This window comes from Carassius carassius, chromosome 3, assembly GCF_963082965.1.
Source record: "Carassius carassius chromosome 3, fCarCar2.1, whole genome shotgun sequence".
NCBI classification, from domain to species: Eukaryota; Metazoa; Chordata; class Actinopteri; order Cypriniformes; family Cyprinidae; genus Carassius; species Carassius carassius.
This window is the reverse complement of record NC_081757.1, coordinates 41,586,246-41,610,650: the sequence shown is the minus strand read 5'-3', so window position 1 is coordinate 41,610,650 and position 24,405 is coordinate 41,586,246. Positions and strand designations below refer to the sequence as shown.

The following is a 24,405-nucleotide window of genomic DNA, read 5'->3' as shown; positions in this document are numbered from 1 at the left end:
TTCTTTAGACAGAAAACCCCTGGAACAGCAAACCACGAGGGTCCTGTCCCAACCGTTCCATGAGACGTCCTTGCACTGAGCTGCTCAAGTACCTCACTTCTAGCGACGAGGCCTTCCAGACCAAAGCCAGGGAAGCCAAGAGCACCTGGACAGGTTGTGGCAAGGACAGGGGAGGGGCTTGCACGTCCTCCTGCTCATCTTCTTCCTCTCCATCGTCCTCGTCCACCTCCTCTTTCTCCTCCTTGTCTTCCTGCTCCTCTTCCACCGCCTCCAAAAAGAAGACGTCCTCTGCCTCCCCTTCATCACAGCAGCAGCAGCAGCAGCAGCAGCTGGCAGTGCCGGCCCAGCGAGGTGAGAGCCAGGCAGCCGGCACGTGTAGTGTGGCTGGTGAGGGGGCGGGGAAGTGGCGGCGGTGTACTCAAGGGGGGCACTCCGCTCCCGTTGCGCTGTCCCATGGAAGCGGTTGTGGCCATGCCTGCTCCGGCGAAGAGGGAAGGCCGCCAGGCCTGCAGCCAGGTGTTGACCCAGGCAGCTTGGCCGCTGCCCGCTTTATTAGGTACATGCACTCTTACTCTCTCCCGCCTAGAGAGACGGGTCATGCAGGCAGCTGTGGTCATTGCCTTGAGGCGGGCGGCTTGGCTGAGGCTGGCCGTCCTAATAGGCACGTTACGGTGACCATTAGGAAAAGGAGGCAAGAGCTAGAGCACCCCATGCTCAGTCAGCTGCTCACCTCCAGGCCCAGGCCAGCCCGTTACCGGGCTCACCTGCAGTTGCCCCAGAATAAAAGGCGAGACCTACCAGACACGGCTTCTAGAGTCCAAAAGAGCCACAAAAACTTAGAGCGAGCTAGTCGTGAGCGCCCTAGAGACCAGTGCAATCTTAAGTGTTCGGCAGAGATTAAATTAGACCTAGAGAGCTGGTATAGCATGCCAGAACAGGTGACAGGAGACAGCTTGCATGATCCGGTGGGCCAAGCCAGGGAGGATGTTTTTGATGATGTCATAGGCAGCCCCATGTCATTCTCACAGGGCTTGCCAAGCCCATTGTTCCCCGACTCTTTAGTTCCAGAGTTCACGCCCTCCGACTCACAAAAACAGGCACTCCGCAGGCACCTCGATGACCAAGTCCCACCAATGTTAGGTAATCATTGCTGCATCCCTGCCCTCTCTCCTTTGCCTCTCCTCCTTTAACCATTTCCCAGTTTGACCACACACTAACCACAATGCTAACACAAACCTAACATTCACTATGAAGCAAAAACTGATGCGGCTCCAAAGCGTAAACCTCTGAATTGGCACAAACCTTTGTCTGTAGGAACGCCTTCAACACTGTAAACTATCACGTCGGCCAATTTGAAACTTACATCTGTGCTGAAAAGCTTATTTCTCAGGCTGCCATAATATAGCTGTCTAACTGAGAGATACTCCCTAGCTACAGTTGGAGATGGTCGCAGCCTCAGGCAACTGCACATGCTTCCTTGACTCTTCTTTCTTCCTCTGCTTTGCTTTCAATTGCATGCAAAACATCTTCTTGTTAATTTTAGTAGCAGTATGAAACATGTGCCATTCTTTTTCATGTCATAGTCTGTATTTTTTACGTTTTCTACTCATTCTGACTGTTGGAATGTGGTGGATCTTGTATGATGGGCTGCGAAACTAAACACATGCCATCACTCCATCCTGCCTCACAAAGTATGCAGTCAGATAAAGACAAAAACTATGGGGTCAAGTTAGTCCAAATATTGGTTTTACCCAAAATTTCTGGCTGGCTGGAGACTCATCTGGCCTTTCAGCACAGGGTTGGATTTGCAACATCATTGCTGACACTGATTAAGTCTAAGATATTAGATGTAGATGTGGACCTGAAATATCTTGGGTACAGTGTGAACTAGTAAATTAATTACCCATGCTCCTTTGTGTTCTGCAGCCAAACCAACCATCTTGCCACTTCCTTTGACCCCAGAGTCTCCAAAGTAAGTGAGAGAGTTTTTACACAACTTTTGTAGAGCAGAAAAAACCTGAACTAAAAAAACAACAACAACAGTGATGAGGCATTTTGTTAATTTCATTTCCATTTGAAAGCTCACACAAACACTTCTAGCACTCCATCCATGTTCTCATATAAATAAATATGTATATATATACATTTTTATTATTATTTTTTTCTCTCTCTTGTGTTACAGTGACCACAAGGGATCTTCGTTTGAGAACAAAACCATTGAACGCACATTGAGTGTGGAGATCTGTGGAACCCCAGGTAAACAAACACAGAGTTTTTGGTCATAACCAAGAAAATAAAATAAAAATTGTACCTAAAACAGACAAATGAATAGCGCAAAAGAATCAGAATCAGAATCAAAATGAGCTTTATTGCCAGGTATGTTCACACATACGAGGAATTTGTTTTCGTGACAGAAGCTCCACAGTACAACATAATGACAGCGACAGAACAAAAAACACAATAAGGAATAAAAAATACCAAAAAAAATACAAATAAATACAAAAAGGCTCCCCCTTTCCTCCGTTAGTCTGGTTGTTAGTCTGAAATATCTTGCTGGGTGTTTGTTTTTTTTAAAAGATTTTATCCTTCACTAGTAGAGATAACATTTCTTTAGCAAAGGTAAAAGTTTCCTACAAGCCTACTTTGATAGTTTAATTAAAGTGAAATGTTCAAAGTAAACTGATGGAACATGGATCATTCATTGATTACTTTTTTTCATTCTTTGGCTGATTTATTGCAAAGTTTCACTCTTCCCCTTTGAAGAGTTAATATTCTCTCTTTCTAATTTAGACTCTAATGCTTTTTGACTGGGCAGCTCGCTGCTTCAATACATCAGAGATAAATTGTTGTGGCATTATTATTGTTTTAATTGGCTTCGCCATGCAATTTGGCTTTGCCGATATTATCTGGATCCTTGTTTTTCAGACTGTCTGGCAATTTGATTAGAGACATTAAGGTAATTCCCTGTTTATTCTGCTATTTATGAGAAGGGCTCATTTGTGAAATTGAGCCAAAGCATTGTATTTATATATATATATATATATATATATATATATATATATATATATATATATATATATATATATATATATATATATATATATATATATATACCCTAGTGAAAAAATAGTATACACACTAAACAATTGGAGTACTTAAAGTATGTTAAACTGGAAAAAAATTGTACAAAGTGCATTTTTTTGTGCCAAAGCAGTGGTTAAGTACAACTAAATTTATAATAAATATACTTGAGTGTTCTAAAGGGGAACTATTTTAAGTATACTTAAGTGCACTTTAAATATCCCTTCTTGTATTTAAGTTTTGAAATTTAGAATTCAATCAACATAAATTTCAACTTTATTTTGCTGACATTACAATTACACTTTTAAGAGTGTTAAACGTGCATCAATTGTCTTTTCTGTTATACTGTAGTCTTAGTGAGAACTCATACAACAGCCTTAATGATATGACAACATACAGTACAAACAGTCCCCACATACATATATTAAAATGGCCTTTTTACATCTACAGGATCATAGGATGAGTTGCTTCATTCATCCCTTACCAAGACTAATTGTTGGGCTGAGTGAGCATTAGGGCTATGAAGTGAGCATCCTCTGTCAAAGGTTTCATCCAGTTGGTTTATATGTGTGTGTGTGTGTGTGTGTGTGTGTGTGTGTGTGTGTGTGTGTGTGTGTGTGTTTGTGTGTGTGTGTGTGTGTGTGAGAGAGAGTGTTGATCATATTTAGAGTGTTTATTTATGTATTTTTTGTTTTATTTATTTATTTTTTGTATATTTATTATATTTAGTTTTAGTTTAGAGTGTCAATCTATTTTTAGTATACTTATCATGAAATAAATATATATATAAATATATAAATATATATATATATATATATATATATATATATATATATATATATTTATATATATATATATATATATATATATATATATTTAAATACAATTAAGTATATTTATTTTTCACTAAGATAGATAGATAGACAGATAGACAGATAGACAGATAGATAGATAGATAGATCAATAGATAGATAGATAGATTTTAACACATTGGTGTTGACCATAAGTAATTAAATCCAAACAAAGTATATGTCAGCTGGGGCTGAAACACAGCTCTTCAGCAGTTCTCCACTTTCTCGCTTTCTTTCTCTCAGCATAAATCATGCAGGTAATTATTTCTGAATCCCCCTTGCAGAGATTAATCATTCCAGGTCAATAAAAACAAAATGGCTGCCCTTTCCCTTTCACAATGTGTTTTGGTGAATGGGCCATTTGGTATTCACTTACTACAAGGTAATGGCCCTCAGTATACAGATTTGACCTAGCCCGAGGGTACAGTGTAACTCTGTATTTGGTGTTTTTGCTCAAATGTTGAATATATTATAGCAGTTTATGGAAGCTCCACGTTTTAAGGAATTTTATGACTTCTACAAGCAATTCAATTTCGTGATTCCCTTTCTTCGTCAGTCTTTACCGATGATCATACTAAATTATCTCATTACAGGTCACTGTAAAGCCAGTTGGAACTCTGAAGTCATAAAATAAATTTCCATTGGGGTTTGTGCAATCATGACAGTAGTGCGAGAAACCATTTTTATGGTGCTGTTGAATTAGAAAATGCCCAGACATTTCACTGCAGAGCAAAACACCTTGACACCTTCGGAAAAGCCAGCACTATGAAAGTGCCAGATTTAATACCATTCCCTAATCCCCATCCCTCTAATAGATTAACTTGAGCGGGGGTTCCTTTAATTATGGTATCATATGACACCCAGGTCAGTCTGTGTTACACTCCTTGCATGGCGTTTTAAGATTACCACGGGGATCAGTTCTGTAAGCTTTAAATAATAATTTGTTCGGAGGTACCTGTGTAAATCACACCCTGCCAGAAACAGATGAGAGAACCCACCGGTGTACAGTATGATTAGTGTTTGTATCTGTGTGTATTCATCATGCCTGCCTTTGACTAAACAGAGCATATTTATGTAATGCTATGTAATGTAATTTATGTAATGTAATGTAAAGGCAATAATGGTCCTTGGTTTATGACCTTGTGTGCATTGTATGCCCAGATGGTGTTTGATTGGTGCAGCAGAAGTTCCTTTGGCAGTGCATGCTTTCTTTTCATAGCTCATTGCATTGGCATAATGATAAATTTAGTCATGGCCACAGTTGTTTTGTATGCCGAATCAGGCTCGTGCCCGCTGCAGTACTGTATCCATTTAATTTAGTGATTGAGGCAGTTTAATAAAGAAAAATGATTGATACATTTAATGGGAGCATTCTATCAAATAAGTGTGTGTGTGTGTATGTATATATATATATATATATATATATATATATATATATATATATATAATGTATATCAGTTTCAGGGTATGGTTGTAAGAGGAAGTGGTCCTGAAAAATATTAAAAAAATGACTGTAATTTTAAAATAAAAATAATTATCGTGTGTGTGACTGGATCAGGAAAGCAGAAATCTGAGAGATGTCGAAATAGAAAGAGAGAGGGAGAAGTAGAGGAAAATGAAGAGGAACTACCTCCGGTTGTTTGTGCAAGTGCATTAACCATGCCATAAAGCAGCACATCTCAAGACTTCCCATATAAATGCCATCTGTGGGCACATAAATCTGTCAAGATGGCTGGGGGTACATGAGGAGAAAAGGTGGCAAAGATGAAGAGAATGTTAACAGCTCCCACATCACTGTGCTTTCATCATAGTCCAAGGAGTACAGCATTCCTGCATCTGTCTAAAGCACCAGTACTATTATAAGATCTGACTGTTAACTTTCTAATGAATTAGGACTGGAGGAAGTTTAATTGAGTAGCTCTGTCTGTATCACGGTGCAATCTGAGGTAACATAAATATGTCAGGGTTGCAATAAAAGGTGGATAAGGATTAGGTCTAAATGAAAGGGAATATTTTAATCAGACTCAAGAGTGTGCTCGTTCAATCACTTAGAGACAGACCGATCACTGTTAAGGAATGAGAGCGATCTTGTTTGGTAAATCTGTTGTCTCTTCTTCCCTCCAGGTCTGACACCACCTACCACGCCTCCTCACAAAGCCAGTCAAGAGATCCCTTTCAAAGTATCACTCAAAAACAAGCTGTCTTCATGCTCTCCCTCGGCCCTGACAAGCAAAAGGCCCAGGCTTAGCAATGAGGGCTCTTGCCCTCAGCCAACCAGTGGCTCTATTCGGAAGGGCCCAGAGCAGACTGAGCTGTATGCCCAGTTGAGCAAGGCCTCCTCTACAATGCGCCCAGGAGTTTTGGAGGAGCGTCTGGGCAAGCGGCCCATGCCCCGCGTCTTTGGTGATCACGACTATTGCCAGTCTACAAGCACAAAACGAGACAGTACCACCATAGCTGCAGCGGTAACTGGGCCAATGGAGGGCCGGCATGTGGAATGTAAAGACTCAAACATGCCGACCTCCTCTATTTCTACATCTTCATTGTCTTCCGCCTCCCCTTCTTCTTTTTCCCTGGCCAGGCAGCTTCAAGGCCTTTCCTCCAAAGCTCAGGAGGCTTGTCCGGATACGGATGCTCACAGACAGGACCGCGACTCCACTTTGGGCTCCAAAACATCAACAGATGACAGTTCTGCTGGCAGGAAACTACTTAGGGACCAGGAAATCCGCAAAGAACTCAACAAGCACTTTGGAAAGCCTCAACAAGCCTTCTATAGCGGGGTAGTGGGAGAGCAGAGGGGCATCCGGCCTCTCGAGGAAAGTGACTCTGGGGACGAGTACCCTGGTCTTCTCGATGAGTACATACACCCGGGTCTGCCTGACTTTGAGGACCTGGAGGTAGGCCGGGAGCGCCTGCTCTACTTGGGAGAAGGTTCTCCACTCGAGCTGTTCCTAGAAGGGTCGCCCTCCAGCTCCCCTTCCAGCAGTTCATTCTCATGGAGCTCCGTCTCACCTCCTTCCTCTCAACTCTCCCCACAGCACCACCGCTGGCCACGCTCCATCTCCCGCTCCCATTCCTCATCTCACCACAGACGCAGATCACGCTCCAGGTCTCCGTACTCCTGCTCCGAGTCACCCGACACCCGTTCTCCCTCTTGGTAAGTTCTAGCGTGAGCCTTCCACCTGTCTCAGAAACACGTTTATCTAGCTATCTTTTTGGACATGAATCCACGTGTCTCAGCAGGAGGGGCTATAAAAAAGGTAAACATCTTTCTGTGGCTGTCATTGCGATGAAACACAAGTCTGGGTCTCACAGCATGTCCACTGAAGTTGTTATGGCTGATTTTGCACAACCAGAGAAAAATTACATTCAACAGACAGTAAGCATTGGTTTTGAGAGACATAAGATAAAATGAGCTTGAAAGATAAACAATATCTTAAGTGTAAAATTGCTTATCTACATACTTGCTGTAACACCAAATGAGCCATTCCAAACTTGAGTTCAGACATTCGCCCTCTATTATAGTGGTACTTTTTATAAATCGCAGAAACATATTCAGAGGATTTTTGGAGTTTAATTTTGAAGTTTTTCATCTCTCATCATTTGCAAACAGCGCGGATGACAAATAGAGTCCAGCAGAGTAATTTCTTGAGCAAACAAGCTTTTGCCACTTGAGAAACTTGAGAGACTTATGGAAGTCTCACATTGTTTCCTCAACGGACCTTCATTCTTTTAGCTTGAATTTTAGATTAATATCTCACCAGTGCTCTTTGATGGGGCTCTGTTGTTTTTAGTAGCAGCTGTTGTTTTGCTCGACAGCATTGCCCGCTCCATCCCCGCCAGATGAAAGAAACGCCCAGTGAGTAAAGTCGTGGACAATTAAAAGTGGGTCACATCCAGACAGCATGCCAGAAAGACAATATTTACTGTGCCTCCTTTTGAGTTACATAGCGATTGTACTGATGAAGGAGACTCTAAAACCCAAATATAGAATATTTCCCAAATTTTATACCCCCTTTTGACATCCACATCATCATAATTTTCCCCCCTTTTATCCCATGTTTTATTCTTCATTTCCATTTTTTTAGCTTATGTCTGTATATTTAAATTATACATGCATTTTAATTGCCTGTGATTCTTTAGAAGTAAAGACTATGTTCAGTGTTCAGGCTTGGCTTTGCATTTTTCTAAGAATGTTGTTGTCTTTCTGCTTGTACGTAGGTCTCCTCACAATTTGGGCGATAGCACTTTTATTCCCAGGATTTATAGAAGCCCTCAGTCCCAGGCTCATTTTATTTTTGCCCGGAGACCCAGGTAAGTGTTTGCACATGGCAAATAGTGTTCCATTTGTTACTCTTCTTCAATATACTGTGCATGTATTATGTGACACTTGCGCTAGAAAAATTCATATATGTTGATATTATAGACCTGTCCATGAGACAGACTTAAACAAGTGCTGCAAGATAATGTACTGTGTCTGCAATACTTCAGTTCTTATGCAAAGGAGGCAAGTCACTTGCTGACTCCGTCTAATTGATATGATGAGTTATGATGATACATCATTTCAACGCCTTAACTTTTCAAACTTTTACAATAAAGCTTTTGTTGGCAAGAGCAGCTTGCATTAGGGACCCACTACCTCCCATCTACACCTTTTCCCTGATGGTGCTTTAGTCCGCTCATATTGTGCTTTTACACCATGTTGCCTCTTTTGCAAATGGCTTTAGAAAAAGTTGCACTTTTTGGATGTTAAGTTCAAACTAAGCAAAAAGTAATGGCATGTGAAGTTGTGCTGACAGACACAGCTGCCAAATTTCTGCCATATTCCCTTAAGAGTCCCGCCATTGGGAGCTGTAACCTTTTGCGATGTAATGAGACATCTTATTAATGTGTTTGTTTGTCTTCCAAGCTAAGAAGAATGGAAAGCAGTCTGCTCTGAGTGAGCTGATTCCCAAGGCCACTTGAGCAAAACAGCAAACAATACATCTATGTGTGAAAAGTTTTATTGCTCAGTGGTTGCTCTTTCACAGCTCAGAAGACTTAATGGAGTTCTCAGTTATGTTTCAATTACGTTTCTTTTACAGTTCCTTTGGAAAAAATAAAAACCGAAGACCTAAAAATAATTTTTTGGAACTCTGAGATTATTTAGTTCGTCAAAGATTTCCCACTGAATCATTTTTATTAGCAGAAATGGTGTCTGTGAAATTCTTAAGATATTTTCGGAAACTCTATAGGAGACACTTAATATTAATTGGGACTTTTTCCTCAGAAAAAAATATCTGAGAAGCAAGAGACCTAAACAAGTATCTCCATCTGCTCTCTAATCTCATCTTGTAGAAACAATTTAGATACTACAGATAATCAGTGTTTTTTCTTTCTTTTCTTTTTCTAGCAGCTCTGTGTTTAGAAAGAACTTGACATGATTTTTTTTCTTTTCAACTGCAGGTATGACAGCTATGAGGAATACCAGCACGAGCGTCTGAAACGGGAAGAGTACCGACGTGACTATGAGAAACGGGAATGTGAGAGGGCTGAACAGAGGGAGAGACAACGCCAAAAAGCAATAGTAAGTGCACTCACCTATACTTTGTTTAGTTATTGAATGTTTCTTCGACTATGGACACATTTTTATCCCTGGGGCTGTTTTTATTAAAGCTTACAGGCTTAAACTTTGAATAGAGCCACTGGTTTGTTATATAAAGGGCATATAAAACTCGGATTTTCAATCCAAAAATTTTTTTTGATAACACTTTAGATAAGGGAACACATATTTACTATCAGCTAAGAGTTGTCCCACAATAAACTCTGAATTGGCTGTGTATTGATAAAATCGTTGTTACATTTAGGTATAGGGTAGGGACAAATGAATAGTTCATGCAAAAATGGACATTTTGAGTTTCTATTTAAAAGAATGGTGGTAACAAATAGTTATAATTTGTTACATTGACAGCATTCTTCGAAATATCTTTATTTGTGTTCAGTAGAACATTTATACAGATTTGGAACAAGTTGAGGGTAAGTCAATGATGACAGAATGTTCATTTTGGGTGAACTATCCCTTTAGGGCTAATAGGCCAGTTTTCTTAACAGGTCAAATTAGCTCGAGATCGCAATTCCAGAACAGCGCTGATGGGAGGGGAAATTTCTGAAGGTGATTTAATAACAATGCGCAAATTAAAGAACACAGACGCAACATCTCATTTGCATATCGACCAACCAAATCAATACTGGAAGCCAAAAAAATTAAGGTTTGCTAGAAGTTTTGATATACCTGGTATTGCATGACTCCTAGTTGAAGGTTCCAAGTCATCTTTTATTTCCTGAAGCAAATTAAAAATACCTTAGCAAATTATATGTTCAGATAATGTGTTCTTCTGTCATTCCAAATAAATTAATGCATGTGGAAAAATTCCTCTCCCTTCTACCACTCGTTCACTGTTGTCTGTAGTGCCTCCTCCTAGCAACAATAATTTCAGCCATTTCAAGCGCAAAATAGTTTAAGACAATTGGCTTTTTTGGGCATTAAATAATGGTGCAAATTCAAGTAATCTGATGAGCGCAAACGTTAGTAAAACACATTGCATGATTAATTTGAATATTATCATTCTAAAACATTTGAGTCTGAAAGGGAAACGGCTAGAAATTCATATTCGGTAAGGTCAGTTGCAAAAATAACTGTCCACATCTTATCAGTGCTAATTTTACACTCCGTCTTTAGTAAATCCTGACAGTACAATTTTAACACAAAAAGACAGTTTATGTGGGCGCAAGCTGTTAGTAAAACTGTCCCTTAGAATATTGTCTAGCAGAATAAGGCATTAAGTACTAATAAAGATTAAGTACTAATAAATATGCTAGTAATATGCATGCTAATAAGCAACTAATTAATAGAGAAAAGTGTTCCCTAATCTAAAGTCTTGCCGAATATATTTTTAAAAACATTGATAAGATGTATTTATTTTTTAAATTAAAACATGGTAATCTGAACAGCAGTTAAATAACTACTAAAAATAAGTATTTTGTGCATATTCAAGACGTAATTTTGGCAAATTATACCAAAAAGAAAAAAAAAAAGTCTGTTATTTCCGTCCCAGAATGATAATCACAAAAGGAAATGAAACTGGGTTTAAAATGTTTCATATTAAAGGAATTGTTTTTTTTAATTATCACTTTTATTTATTTATTTATTTTACATTTTTACAGAAGTCTGCCCACTTTTGAACATTATTAGTAGAAAATTTAGCAAACTAGTGAGAGTGTGTTTTAAAGCTGTTGATTTTCTAAAAGTCCACTGGACCAAACATGCCCATGCTTAAAGAAAACCCTATTACGCTTGGAGGTGTTTTTCAGTTGTGGTCTCTCTCCTGCTGGCAGGAATCGTAGATTAGCACAGACGTTATCCTTCTCTCAGGCTTTCTCTGCCTCCATCACTGTGTTTGCCTACAGAAAGCTTGAAGCACACAGCCATCCCAGTTTTCTCTTTCTCTCTCTCTCTCTCGCTCAAAAAGTGAACTCATGCAAAGACGGCGCTCTGAATCTTTCAGGCGACACGCATTTCCTCTTTATCTCCCAATTGTGTATTTTTAACATCTCCGTGGCATTTTCCGAATGGCGCCGGATACCATTAATCACACCATGGGCTAAATACTTTTGAACAGACAAGGGAAAAGTTGAAATAAGAACCCCCCACCCCAAATTCAAAGGTATGTTAATACTTGGACTCAAAATGAGCAGTTTCATTTCAAACACTTACATATTTGAAATGCAGTTCTCTGAGATGGAATATCAGTTTTGTTCTCTCTCGCTGTGCCTGACCAGACTGTGAAATGAGACGGCTTTCCAACTCAGTTCACTGATAAATGCACACGTCAAATAATGCACGCATGACTTGGCCCCAGCGTACGTTTTTTCCTCCATTTTTTCTCTTTTCTTCGTGTTCTGCGGCAGCGAGACAATTACCAGCAGCGGCGGCTGAGCTGTCAGAAGAGGTTTCGGGGGGGCAAAGGATGTGAGAGCTTCATATGAAGCGCTAGTCTCAGGGTGTCATCTTTAAAACCTCACCGCATTTATCAGCTGTCAGCAACAAAACCACCAATTCAGCAAACACTTTTGTCTCCTATTGTACATGATGGAAGCACGAGGGGAGCTTCAGAGGAAATGCAAAAAAGAAACAGCCCTCCCAGGTGTTTTGGCTAATTTGTAGGTTTTTGTTTTTGTTGTTGTTGTGACACGGTGACATGTACACGGTTGAATTATGACTCTGTTGAGGGCCAACAGATTGGTATCATAATTTAATGTATGACTTACAAGAGACCTCTGGTTATGTTTGAGGATCATAAGTATATTTTGTCACACATAATGGCAGGTACATGAGCATATGAATAAATAATGCCATGTTATAAGGCCTGAGGCTTGTGTTTTGTCTCAAGATTAGCAAGCTAAATTAAATACCTCCATTTTATGTATTCAGCCTGGTGGGGTCTTTACGTTTTCTCAATCTATGTGTTCTGTCTTGTGCTTCGTTGAATAATGGAACAAAGTTATAATAGCCTGTGGCTAAAATGGATGATCAACGCACACCTGTGACTGCATATCAATTCATTTCTGTTTTAATGCTTTGCGTAAACGCTCTCCATTTAGAAGTATGAACAATATTATTTGGTAAAAAAAAAAAAAAACGGATTATTATTTTTACTATATATATATTTTATTTATTGTAATGAAATAATTAGATTAAATGTTGTTCCTATGTTTGTTTTTGTGAAAAGTGGGTTCATCCCATAGGCATAATGGTTTTTATACTGTGCAAACTGTAAATTCTATGGCACTACACCAACCCTACACCTAACCCTAACCCTCACAGGAAACTTTTGTTACTTTCTCAAAAACTCATTCTGTATGATTTATAAGCGTTTTGAAAAATGGGGACATGGGTTATGTCCTCATAAGTCACCCTCGCCTTGTAATACCTTTGTCATACCCATGTCATTATACAGAGTTGTGTACTGATATGTTACAAAAACATGACCAAACACACACACACTCTCAAAACAGAGTGAAAAAAAATAAAGGAGAGTCCTCCTGCCATTTCCTCCAGACTGTTCTTGGCTTTCCCACAGTGCTGGATGTTAATTACAGTCATGGGGTGAGGTTGAGAGAAGTCAAGGAGAGGGGGAGGTGGGAAAAAAGAAAGCAGAAGCACTATGTTAGACTAATCTCTTCTCTCTCGTTCCCTTTATGACCAGGAGGAGATGCGAGTGGTGTATGTGGGACGTCTCCGTACCGACAGCACACACACAGAGCTCAAGCGCCGCTTTGAAGTCTTCGGCGAGATTGAGGAGTGCACAGTCAACTTGAGACATGACGGGTAAGACCGTGGGCCTGAATCTGAGTGTATTGTGTGTGTGTGTGTGTGTGTGTCAAATGGTTAAAGGGAGTCAGTATCCTTCAGCATAAAAGGAATCATCTAAATCTAGTTAATGATGTACTTGTGGCTATTGGATGGTGATTAGTAAAGCAGACTTCACTGCTTCTCATTGGACATGCAAGTGCGTGTTGGAATACAAATAGAATTATGCTATAACAGAAAGCGAGAAGTCACATATTTAGGACCAAATTACTAATAGCTTGCACCAGTGCAAACCCTTTCTCGGCATTGAAAAACTACTGTCAGGATTTACTAAAGATGTACACTGAAACATTAGTGATAGAAAGGTGTGGATGCAGTTATTTTTTGCGGCTGACCTTATTGCAAATGGACTTGTAGGAGTTTTGTGTCTTCTGTGATTTGCTATGGTTTGCATTAGTCATTTTACTGGTAATTGCACTATTATTTAATGCCACAAAATTAATGTTTTAACCCATTTTATGCCTCTCGTTTGTAGATTACATGCATCTGATTATCATCAGCTGCTCTTTTTAGATTGCGTTGGTCATTATGGAAATTAATTGACAGCATCTATGTTCTATCTCTGGTGCTGTTTGGTAATTTTTAACTGTTTAATTGTTAATTTTTTATTTGATCAGAATGTTGTGAAACTTGGTAAGGGTTTTGGCACATGCTATGTATAAAACTATTAATAATAATCATGGACATGATTAGAAAGGATTAAATTGTCCTTATACTCTTTGTGGTCAAAAATGATGACTTTGGAAATTAATGGGAAGCGATTTTCATTTAGTGGAAATGTTTGATACTGGGCCCAAACAAAATTTTAATGAAATCTCTTCTTTCAACCTCAAATTTGGAACATAACTTTAAATGTGTGCATGTTTTATCCACTTTTGATAATAATAAACTTTAGTAATAAACTATACTTTTCTTTTCTTTCTTTTTTTCACTTTAGCAGTAATCTGCCGACAAGTGTCTTCTTTAAAAAGAGACCTAACTCCAAAGAGTTCAATATTTATGACAGTTTAAGTTGGAAGATGAATAATGTATAACTATTCTATAAATATAATTACATTTACAAAAATACATGTTTAAATATACAAAATGAAAAAAATAATAAAAAACTCAAATATAGTACATTCATTTCATTTGAAAAAAAAAAAAGACTTTTTGACAACCACATGAGAAGCATGAGAGTTAATTTGCAGATTGTCAGTAGATCAGTAGATCACCTGGAAGACTTTCCAATCCCATCAATGCTTTTATGGGACTGCAATATAACACTAATTTGTCCTGTTTAGCAAATCTGGCCCTGATTGATTCCAATTTTGCATTTATATATTTGAAATGGCAGCTGATAGAATCACACATTGTTCCTATACTTTCTTCGTTTTCTATTTGTCAACCCAGGGATAACTTTGGCTTCATCACCTACCGCTACACTTGTGATGCGCTCGCTGCCCTTGAGAATGGACACACCTTGTGCAGGTCAAATGAGCCTCACTTTGAGCTCTGCCTTGGTGGACAAAAGCAGTACAGTAAATCGAATTATACAGACTTAGGTAAGTACACAGGCCGGGCTGCATTTCTACACTGACTAGAGACACAACAGATAAAAACCAACACCTTAATACAGACTGAAAAACTGCTAGTATCGTAGATCAAGTTGCATTGTTGATGCATTGTGGGAATTCTCTATATAGTACTTCTGCTTAATACATGTACATGCATTGGTGCTCTGGATGGTTTATATGAGTTGTAAAAACAATAAGGATAGGTAGGAGAGCACGTTCCTCTTCTAAAACAGGCTTTCTTTTTGCTTGCTCTGGGATGCTGAAGAGCATCAAGACCTCGCCATGACACTGAGGAGTGTGCAGCCTGCAGAAAGAGATTAAAAAAAAGAGAAATGAGAGGATGAGCTCTGTCAGCTGTGACTGGTTCATAAACAGATTCATCTTCATCCGGCCCCGGTCAAGTCCATATTCAGTCCAATTCTAAGCTATGCCACTTGATCAGCAGATTTGGACCAACATAGATATTCTTGGAATTTCATTTTAAACTTTTTTATTCATGTCTTTTCCTGTATCATCTCCTGTGCTGTTAATGTTAAAACTTAAAATAAAGATAGATCAATCACCCTATTCCCCATAGGCTTTTAGACCCCCATGCTTTCATTTCATATGCACCAAGCCCTCTGTCCAGGATTAACAAGGTGACAATCTGGATCAGATTGATGTATCTTTGAGTGACAAATTCCTCTGTAAAATGTTATGGGGCTTTTTTCTACCCATGATGCTTGTGATAGGATTGTGGCAGTAATAGGCAATCATCCCCCAAAACACACTTTTACCTAAAGGGTAAAAGTGTGTTTTGGGGGAAGGGACGAGATAAGAGGCGATGGAATTGAAGCCTGAGGGCAGTGCCTTTACATGTTGGTGAAGGGGGGATGCAGAAAAACGGGGATCCCATCTTCCCTGTTATAACAGATGCTGGGGAATGGCGTGCACTTCAATATTTAGTCAGTGCTCTGCTTCTGCAAAATGTGAGGTCATGGACGTGTAATGCTCGGAACGCTGGGATGATCCGTCTCAGTGGCATTGATGGTGCTGCAGGCCAATGGAAAGGAACAAGAGCACTTTCACTCAAATAATGAGGACATTAGCATGTATTTCAAAGGCTCAGACTAAGGCCAAAGGTATTCAGGTTGTGGACATAATACGCTCTCCAAAGGTGAGCGTGGAAGCTTTGGTTAAGGGCCATATAGCAGAGACATTGTCTTTGGGAAATCTATCCCCTCCTCGGGGCAGATGGATGGCTTGACCTTCATTTTCTTGAGGCTTTTCACTAGACACTGGGTTTTCCGGTGAGTGTAGGATGAAGCGCAGCGACAGGTTCAGATGAAGATGGTATGGCAGGGAAAAGAGGCAAGTGACTAGAATAATGCGGCCTCAGGACCTTCCTCTCAATCTTCTGCCTTTCTCTTCCTCTTCCTCCTTGTTTTCCTGGATACTGTCCATTAGTTCTAAGTAGAGCGCAGGGGCATTTTTCATCTTACAAGGTGCACAGCATGACACCGCTCTCCCCTTAGCCTAAGCATTAGATCACGACTGGCATCTCCTGCATGCCACAGTCATCCCCATTTCTCACGTGCTCCGACTCTGCCACTGTGCATGTGGGGCACCATTTGTGAAGCTGTCTGCCACTAGAGATAAGACAGATGTATTTGTTATCCTGGATGTGAATCAAACTGTATGTGTAATGGTCGTTGGGTTCTCATCATCGGGAACTTGCCCCTGACTGTTTAATTATTAAAGTAGGTGGTTCAAGACAGTGAAGTAGCATATTACAGCAGAGGTTGAGACGGAGGCCTAGGAGACTGATTTGTTGGGTTTTAAACAACCTCTGCATTTTAGTGTATAAAATATAATATTGTATAATACTGACCCACAGTGACAAAAATCTGGTTTGAAACACATGTGCCAGTTTTTAAGAGATGTGCTCTTTGTGTTCTTGTTGGTTTTGAACAAGTTTTATACCATTTTCTAGAAAGTTTAAAACTTTTTTATATAAAATAAAATCTGATTTGGTAAATCATGATAGAAAAAAAGTATGAGATACTAGGTCAAAATTCTTAAATAAAATGTTGAAAATGACATTGTCAATCATGAGATAAAAAAGTCAAGATTCTGTCAAATTATGAGATAGAAAGAGATAGAAAAAATAAAATCATTAGATAGACTAAATTGACAAAATTTCATAATTATGAGATAAGTCAAGATTATGAGATACTAAATCATAAATATGAGATAAAAAGTTATGACAGTCTAAATTGATAAATTCAAAATGTAATGTCTAAATTGACAAAATCTCATAATTATGAGATGATTTGAGATTATGAAATGCAAAATAATAATTATGAGATGAAAAGTTGAAATCATGACAGTCAAAATATTAAGAAAAAAATAATAAACATGACAAAGTAAAAAATAATTAATGAATTTAATTTGGCATAAAAAGTGTAAATTATGAGATAAAAATAAGTTGAATCTGACAAGTAAATTATGAGACAAAAAGTCTAAATTGACAAAATGTCAGTTATGCTATAAATCAAGATTATGACATACTGAAAGATAAATTGCAATTAAAAGTCAAAATTATGAGATGACAATTATGACATATATTGTTAATTGACATTAATTAAATGAGATAAAATGTCAAGATTTATAAAAAGCTAAATTATGAGATAATGCGTAACTGTGATTAAGAGTCATCATTATGACACGAGTCAAAATTGTCTCATAATTCTGACATTTTATTACATAATTGATTTACCAAAGTATGTTTTTCATGCACGTGGCAGAAACAGGGTTCCATATGAAGCAGCTCTTGCAAAGCGAGTAACACACAGTAGCACCTTTTAAAATGAGGCCAGCGTCTCTGATTTCCACAGATGTTCAAATTTGCCATTTTCTTCCTCCAGATTCCCATTCTGAGGACTTTGATCCAGCCTCCACTAAAAGCAAGTACGACTCCATGGATTTTGACAGCTTGTTGCAGGAGGCCCAGTATAGCCTGAGAAGGTAATGAGCTGCACCGGCTGGCTGCAAAGAGAGGGATTTGCAATACCTCACTGTTGTTTCTGTTCTTTGAATACAAGACTACAAGACTTTTACACTTTATCAAAGTGGAAAGAGTATATGTGGATTAAAAAGCTCTACGTATATGAAGGGATATATATGTATATCTGCAAGCAAAGTTTACACGAACCTAGCTGCTGCAACACTGAGGAGAAACTTTCCCTGCGGGAATAGCCAGTGAAGTAGTGGACACTACTTTAGTGGACTACACAGATACGTGTGCCGCGTGAGACTCTGGAAGAGACACGAATCTTCGTCAGAGTTCGCTCCACACGCCGCATCAACCTCGGCACTTTGAAGAGTGCAGCTCGTTCAGTCTGTTTTTATTGTTTGGAGTTTATTTTTTTTTTATCTGGTGTTTGGACGTGGTGTTACACTGTTGAGAAGGGTTTGGGGAAAATCTCTCGGATGTTCAAGGTAACATTGTCTACATTTACCGAGGGTTGGGGGGGGGTATGTAATCGCCTATTTACAAAACTAATATTTTTATTTGATGTGCATATCAGATTTATTTGTTTGTTACAGCTATGCACTGTAAAATGCAGCCTTTTTAAGATGAAATTTTCTTAATCGAGAATGTTTATCTGTAGTCATTACGATGATGTATAACCTACATGGCGTTTAGATGACGTGATTTGATTGTAAAAATATGTATGGAGATTTATCGCTCTTGTTTTGGGGGAGCATGCAACAGTTTTTTTTTCTTTCAGTTTTTCTTTTGGTTTTTCTTCTTTTGGTTCATTTTATTTTAAAACTCCAGTTTCATCCAATTTTGAAGTTTAATAACTTGGTGTTTTCGGTATATACTTGCAGTGTGTAAGATAGAGTTTATGTTCACTATTGTAAAAAAACATTTAAAACAAAAATTTTAAAGAAAAGCCCTGAGATATTTTTTTATCCTTTATGTCTTGAAAGAATCGAAAGCTTTTATTTGATTTCCCTGTGCACACAAATCATTGTTATTGTTCCTGTTTGATTATACACTTTCACAAAGAGATGATTACTCTTCTAACACAGAATTACTCATGCTTATTTATGTATTTATCTCAGTATTCTAATCAAAATATTTATGGCAGCCATCTCACATGATGCGCCTTACAAATTTTGCTATTTATATTATTTGTTATTCAGCAATCACTGGAAAGGATGTAAATTTAAAAGTTCTAAGAAATACTGTTTTTATATATGCCTTCAGCGATAGAACAAAAACATATTGTATGATCACCTTTTAGGCTCATGATGAACTTTGCTTCTCCAAACTCATTCGTTTTTCTAACTCTGAACCACTTTCATCCCTCTTTCTCATCTCTTTTTTTATTACATGAAGCAATAAAATGATTTTGCAGGAATTTTGTTGTACCACAGAAAAATCTCTTTTCTCCACACTTGATTATGTAAATGACAAACTAAAGTTTACAATTTTTCTTTCCTTAATTTTTTAAAAAGAAGAAAAAAAAGATGTATTTGATGTAAAAAATAATATTTATTTATATATATATATATATATATATATATATATATATATATATATATATATATATATATATATGATGCTAATCTTGTCATTACTCACAATAACTCAAAATAATGAAAAGTAATAATGCATATGAAAATGTGAATTAAAAAATAAAATAAAATAAAAAAGCAATAAATTATTTTTCAAAGCTGTATTTTAGCTCATGTTGTTGTATGGTTTTAGACATGACATATTACCCAGACTCTGTTCATTCCAGTGCCTCGATACAGATGGTAAGATCGCCGCCGCTGGAAAGAGAAATAGATTGTGAATGCAGTTCATGTGTGTGTGAGAGTGAGAGACGAATTTAATACAAGCAATGACTTAAAGGGTTAAAAAGCCAAAAATCACATCTGTGAAATCGAGTCTCTTTCCAAAGTGAGAGCTATTTTTGTCTATGCTGTGGTTTGAAGGTACCTCAGAGGAACTGTAAATAATTTAAAATCGCCCAAACACATCAGTCCCTTGTCACTGACACTCAAAGTAACCTTTCTTTGTCAATTAAGGACAGGTTTTGTTGTTGTGCTGATCTGTTTTTGAATGAGAAACATAACATTGAAAGAATGACAGTGTTACTGCACTGAAAGAGGCATTGAAAGAGCATTATTTTCTGCACAGAGCTTGGGTATGACGTCATGTCACGTTCGATATGTGTGGCTTTAATCATTGCAACATGTCTGTTGCAAATCTGCTTTGTAAATTGCTGTAGCAATATGTTACAACACCTGATGGGGTGTATCTTTTGGAGTGGCAGACTTTTTACCATAGTAAAAACTACTGAAGGATTTGCCAACGCTTTGGAAGTATTTTATTTTTATTTTATTTTATTTTTTGGGTGTTTCCATGAAGAAGCAGATCTATCTAAATGAGGCTGTGTGTGGTTTTGTGTGTGGATTTGATAGAGTGTGTGTGTTCTGGGGGTCAGGGGGACTGTGTTTGGCTGTTATCTGCTATTTGTCTCCTATCCATGTTGCCTTCTGCTGAGTCCTAACCAATGCCTTTGTAGTTGTACGTATTGTACAATCTTTGTTGTGAATTTTCTTTTTTTTTATGTGTAGTTTTCATCAGCCTCACCATGCCAATAAAGGAATTTGTGTCTAATTTATTCTTTCCCTCCATTTTCTTGCGCATCTAAAAATCGAATACAATTAGCAGTAGTCACTCAAATGAGTGGTGCAGCTACAGTATGATTTTACTGTGTGATTATGCTCAACCAGGTTGCATTTATGCACTTAAAAATTCAGTAAAATTGCACAATATTATTGTAATTTTAAATAACTGGGTTTTGTTGTAATATATTTTAAAATATAATTTATTCCTATGATTCCAAGCTGAATTTTCAGCATCATTACTCCAGTCTTCAGTGTCACATGATCCTTCAGAAATCATTCTAACATGCTGATTTGCCACTCAAGGAACATTTCATTTTATTGTTAATGTTGAAAACGGTAGTGTTGCTTCATATTCATGCAGAAACCATGATATACTTCCATTGAAATGTTTGTGGTTTAGGGGTTTTTAATAGATAGTAATTCTTTTATTCAGCAGATATGCATTCAATTGATCAAAAGTGACAGAAAAAACATGTATAAGGGTACATAAGATTATATTTCAAATAGAAACTTTTCTTTTGAACTTCTTAAGATCCTGAAAAATATACATACATACATACATATATATATATATATATATATACGTTTGTGTGTGTGTGTATTATGCATCAAGAACTGTCTTCACATTGATGATATGGAGAAATGATGCAAGAAATTCAGCTTTGAATCATAGGAATAAATTATATTTTAAAATATATTCAAATATTTGAAATTGCAATCATATTTAACAGTTTCTACCATATTTGTGATCAGATAAATGCAGCCTTGGTGAGCAGAAGAAACTGCATTAAACATTTAAAAAATCATGTTTTGAGCAGCACTGCGTTGTGTAGTTAAAGCTTGCATGTGAACATCATGCGAGCCCTGCTGTTTTGTGAGGATCATCACAGCACATTGTTTTGGATGACTCACTTGCAGGCTCAGTTATTTTTGCTGGATGCTCGTGTTTTCGCCTGCTCCACACGAACCTGGAAAATGAGTGATGATAATCCACTGGAGCTTGTTTCTTAATTCCCATAAACTCTTCTGACGGCTTTTGCAAGCGCATTCGTGCCTGTAAAGGGGCCGAGAGGGTTTGATGGCACATCTGTCCAGCTGAAATGTAATACTGTATCATTATTATTCAGCTTGTGAAGTGGAAGAGGAGGTGAATAACCTCTTCTCATCTGTGAGAGATGTGGCAGGAGTGGACATTAAATTTTAAAAGTAGAGGATCCAATTGTGGATTTTATTTATTTATTTATCTTTTTCATTAATGCTTGGGTTTAGCCTCAGAGCTTTCATTTTGCCGTCACAATCGTGCAGGCAGGAGGTCTCTCGGCGTCTGCCCTTTTCCACACAATGAAGCTGGGAGCTCGAGAGCTTCACTTCACCTCTGTTGTTTTGTGTGATACAGGTTCTTACTCCTATAATCCGTCCTTATCTTTCATTTCACACAGTCAGTGCTGAAAATTCCCGTGTCTGCAGTTTTTCAGCGTCTATTTCTACCTGCTATCCTTAAATATATGACTATACTTGAAATATGGTGTATTTATACAGTAACATTCAAATATCTGAATCGTAGTCACTGACCAATTCAAATTCAGTCGAAACTGAAATTGCACCAATGTCTTGTATTGCAGTATGAAAAAAATCAGTAATGATAGTGTTTTCACAACTATATATACAACTATATATGCATTCTAATGATTGGCTGTTCACTAAAGATTTATTATTTATATAGATTCTTTGATGACTAAAAAGTCAGTTTAATTTTAGTATTATTTATGTCATTATTTATTCTCATAGCCAATTTTTTATTAATATTTGTTTTCTTATTCTTTTAGTTTTACTAATTTTACATATACTTTTGTCATTTTTTTTTTGATTTGCTGTTTAAAAAAATATTTCTTACTATGATCCATGCTTTTTGTAGATTCTTTGATGACTAGAAACTCAGTTATATTTTGCCATCACAATCTATATATATAGACATGTAAATAAATGTATATATTTTCAAGACATATACATGTATGTGTATGTATATATATATATACAGAACACACACACGATTGTGTGTTGTGTTGTCTAGACCATTAATTGCGTCTAATTAATTGTTGTCTAAACCATTAATTGCGATTAATCGCAATTAATGGTTTAGACAAAACACACACACACACATATATATATATATACATAATTTTTTATATTTATTTTATTTTGTTTTGTTTTATTTGTTATTTATTTTCATTCCAGTTGTTAAAAATTATTTTAATAGTTTTGATATCAGTTAACTATGACAACCCAATTGAAATTTGAAGAGAACAGCTGTTATTTAAAATGATGATTATTATCATCATTATTTAATTATATATTTAAAAAAAACTTTATTGCTACTTTTGATCACTTGAACAAAAAATATAAATTTCATCAAAAATATATCTGACTGAGCCCAAACTTTCTGAGTTCTCTTGAAAATACATATTCTAGTTTCAGCTGCATTGAAAACAAATAACAGCAGCAGGAGTAAAGCTGAACTCACCGTGAGATTTATTAGAATGGAGTTCAGAAGCTGTTATTGGTGATGATGAAATAACATCAAAGGAAAAGTGAGCTGATACTGAGGATCACTGAGCTCACCAGTGTGGTGTGTGAGGCGTCATCGACACCGGAGCCAGCCTCATTCTCCATCTTCTTCTCTCCGGTTATTTTTAGAGAGCTTTATGAGCGCCACACAATTCCATTGTCTGGAGGTCTATCAGATTTACTTTCTCATGTAGGACAACAGCTGCCAAAGTCCCCAGACATTCAGCCAATCGCCACCTGTAGAAATGAGTATATGAGGAACATGTCAGATGTTTACTCAATATTAACTTTGAAAACTTTTAAATGTCACTGAGGGCAGCAAATATGATGTTATTTGGTCTAATGCATAGGATAAACGCCACAGTAAAAGGACCAGATTAAGGTCAATGTTTTTATAAGGGTTTGATATGGAGCGGAAAAACAGTAAAATAGTTGTTTACTACGTTTGAAGCTAAAGCTTGCAAAGTTTTAAAGTAATAAAAAGTGGTTGTGTCTATAGATGGCAAACCTGTGAGATTGACATTTGCAGCTATCAAGATTAAAGGTTAGTGTTCTAGAACTTCCACCCGATTTGCATAATTCATATAGTTAACTAGGTGCTCAACACAGACAGTACAATTAATTTGTAAAGAAATGTTCTTTGACATAGCGTTGTTGTTAACTAAAAAATTACAAACAATTATTATAACTCTTAAAAATGATTTTCATTGACGTAAATGAGGCTGAAATAAAATGAAATAAAAAAACTGGATTAAAAAAAACTTTTGAAATTAAAATAAAAATTATGGAAAATAATAATGAGAAAATACATAAAATAGGTAAATTGAAGTACTAAAATTATTCAAGCTAAAAATACATGTAAGCTAAATAAAGCTAAATGTGTGACGCTAGGTAAGTGAGACAGGAGGCAAAAGCAAGTAAACAGGGTTTATTGTAAATGATGTGCTGATGGAGGGTCGGAGAGTGACGCAGGAATCTGGATGGCAGCACAGACTGGTGAGTAGGTGCGTTGCGTGCGCTGGTACAGATGACGGTGGTGGTAGATCCGATAGAGGTGATGATAATCCGTGTACGAAGGGAACAATCCAGGGCAAACCAAAACAGGAGACAAAGCAGGACAGGAACACGAGAACCAGACATCTAACACGGAGGACCTCAAACAACGATCTGACAAACAAGAGACGAAAGACAGGGCGTTATAAAGGCGGTGGGGATGAGATGCACCTGCCGCTGATCAGGCGATCAGTGGCCA

General features: G+C 37.5%; 1 protein-coding gene across 4 annotated transcripts in view; it reads left to right on the top strand.

Annotated features, from left to right (window-relative positions):
* ppargc1a (peroxisome proliferator-activated receptor gamma, coactivator 1 alpha) overlaps nucleotides 1-18,276 on the top strand; it is a 39,092-nt gene extending 20,816 nt beyond the window's left edge. For 2 of the 4 annotated variants that reach the window (XM_059538845.1, XM_059538837.1), the window contains exons 5-13: nucleotides 9-1,140; nucleotides 1,927-1,972; nucleotides 2,183-2,256; nucleotides 6,057-7,089; nucleotides 8,154-8,246; nucleotides 9,378-9,498; nucleotides 13,178-13,299; nucleotides 14,734-14,885; nucleotides 17,804-18,276. In XM_059538845.1, coding sequence (XP_059394828.1) covers nucleotides 9-1,140; nucleotides 1,927-1,972; nucleotides 2,183-2,256; nucleotides 6,057-7,089; nucleotides 8,154-8,246; nucleotides 9,378-9,498; nucleotides 13,178-13,299; nucleotides 14,734-14,885; nucleotides 17,804-17,907 — 2,877 coding nt within the window. In that variant the 3' untranslated portion in view covers nucleotides 17,908-18,276. The remainder of the gene's footprint in view (nucleotides 1-8; nucleotides 1,141-1,926; nucleotides 1,973-2,182; nucleotides 2,257-6,056; nucleotides 7,090-8,153; nucleotides 8,247-9,377; nucleotides 9,499-13,177; nucleotides 13,300-14,733; nucleotides 14,886-17,803) is intronic. The other 2 variants (XM_059538863.1, XM_059538854.1) reach the window with 2 other exon arrangements.
* Nucleotides 18,277-24,405: the final 6,129 nt, after the last annotated feature.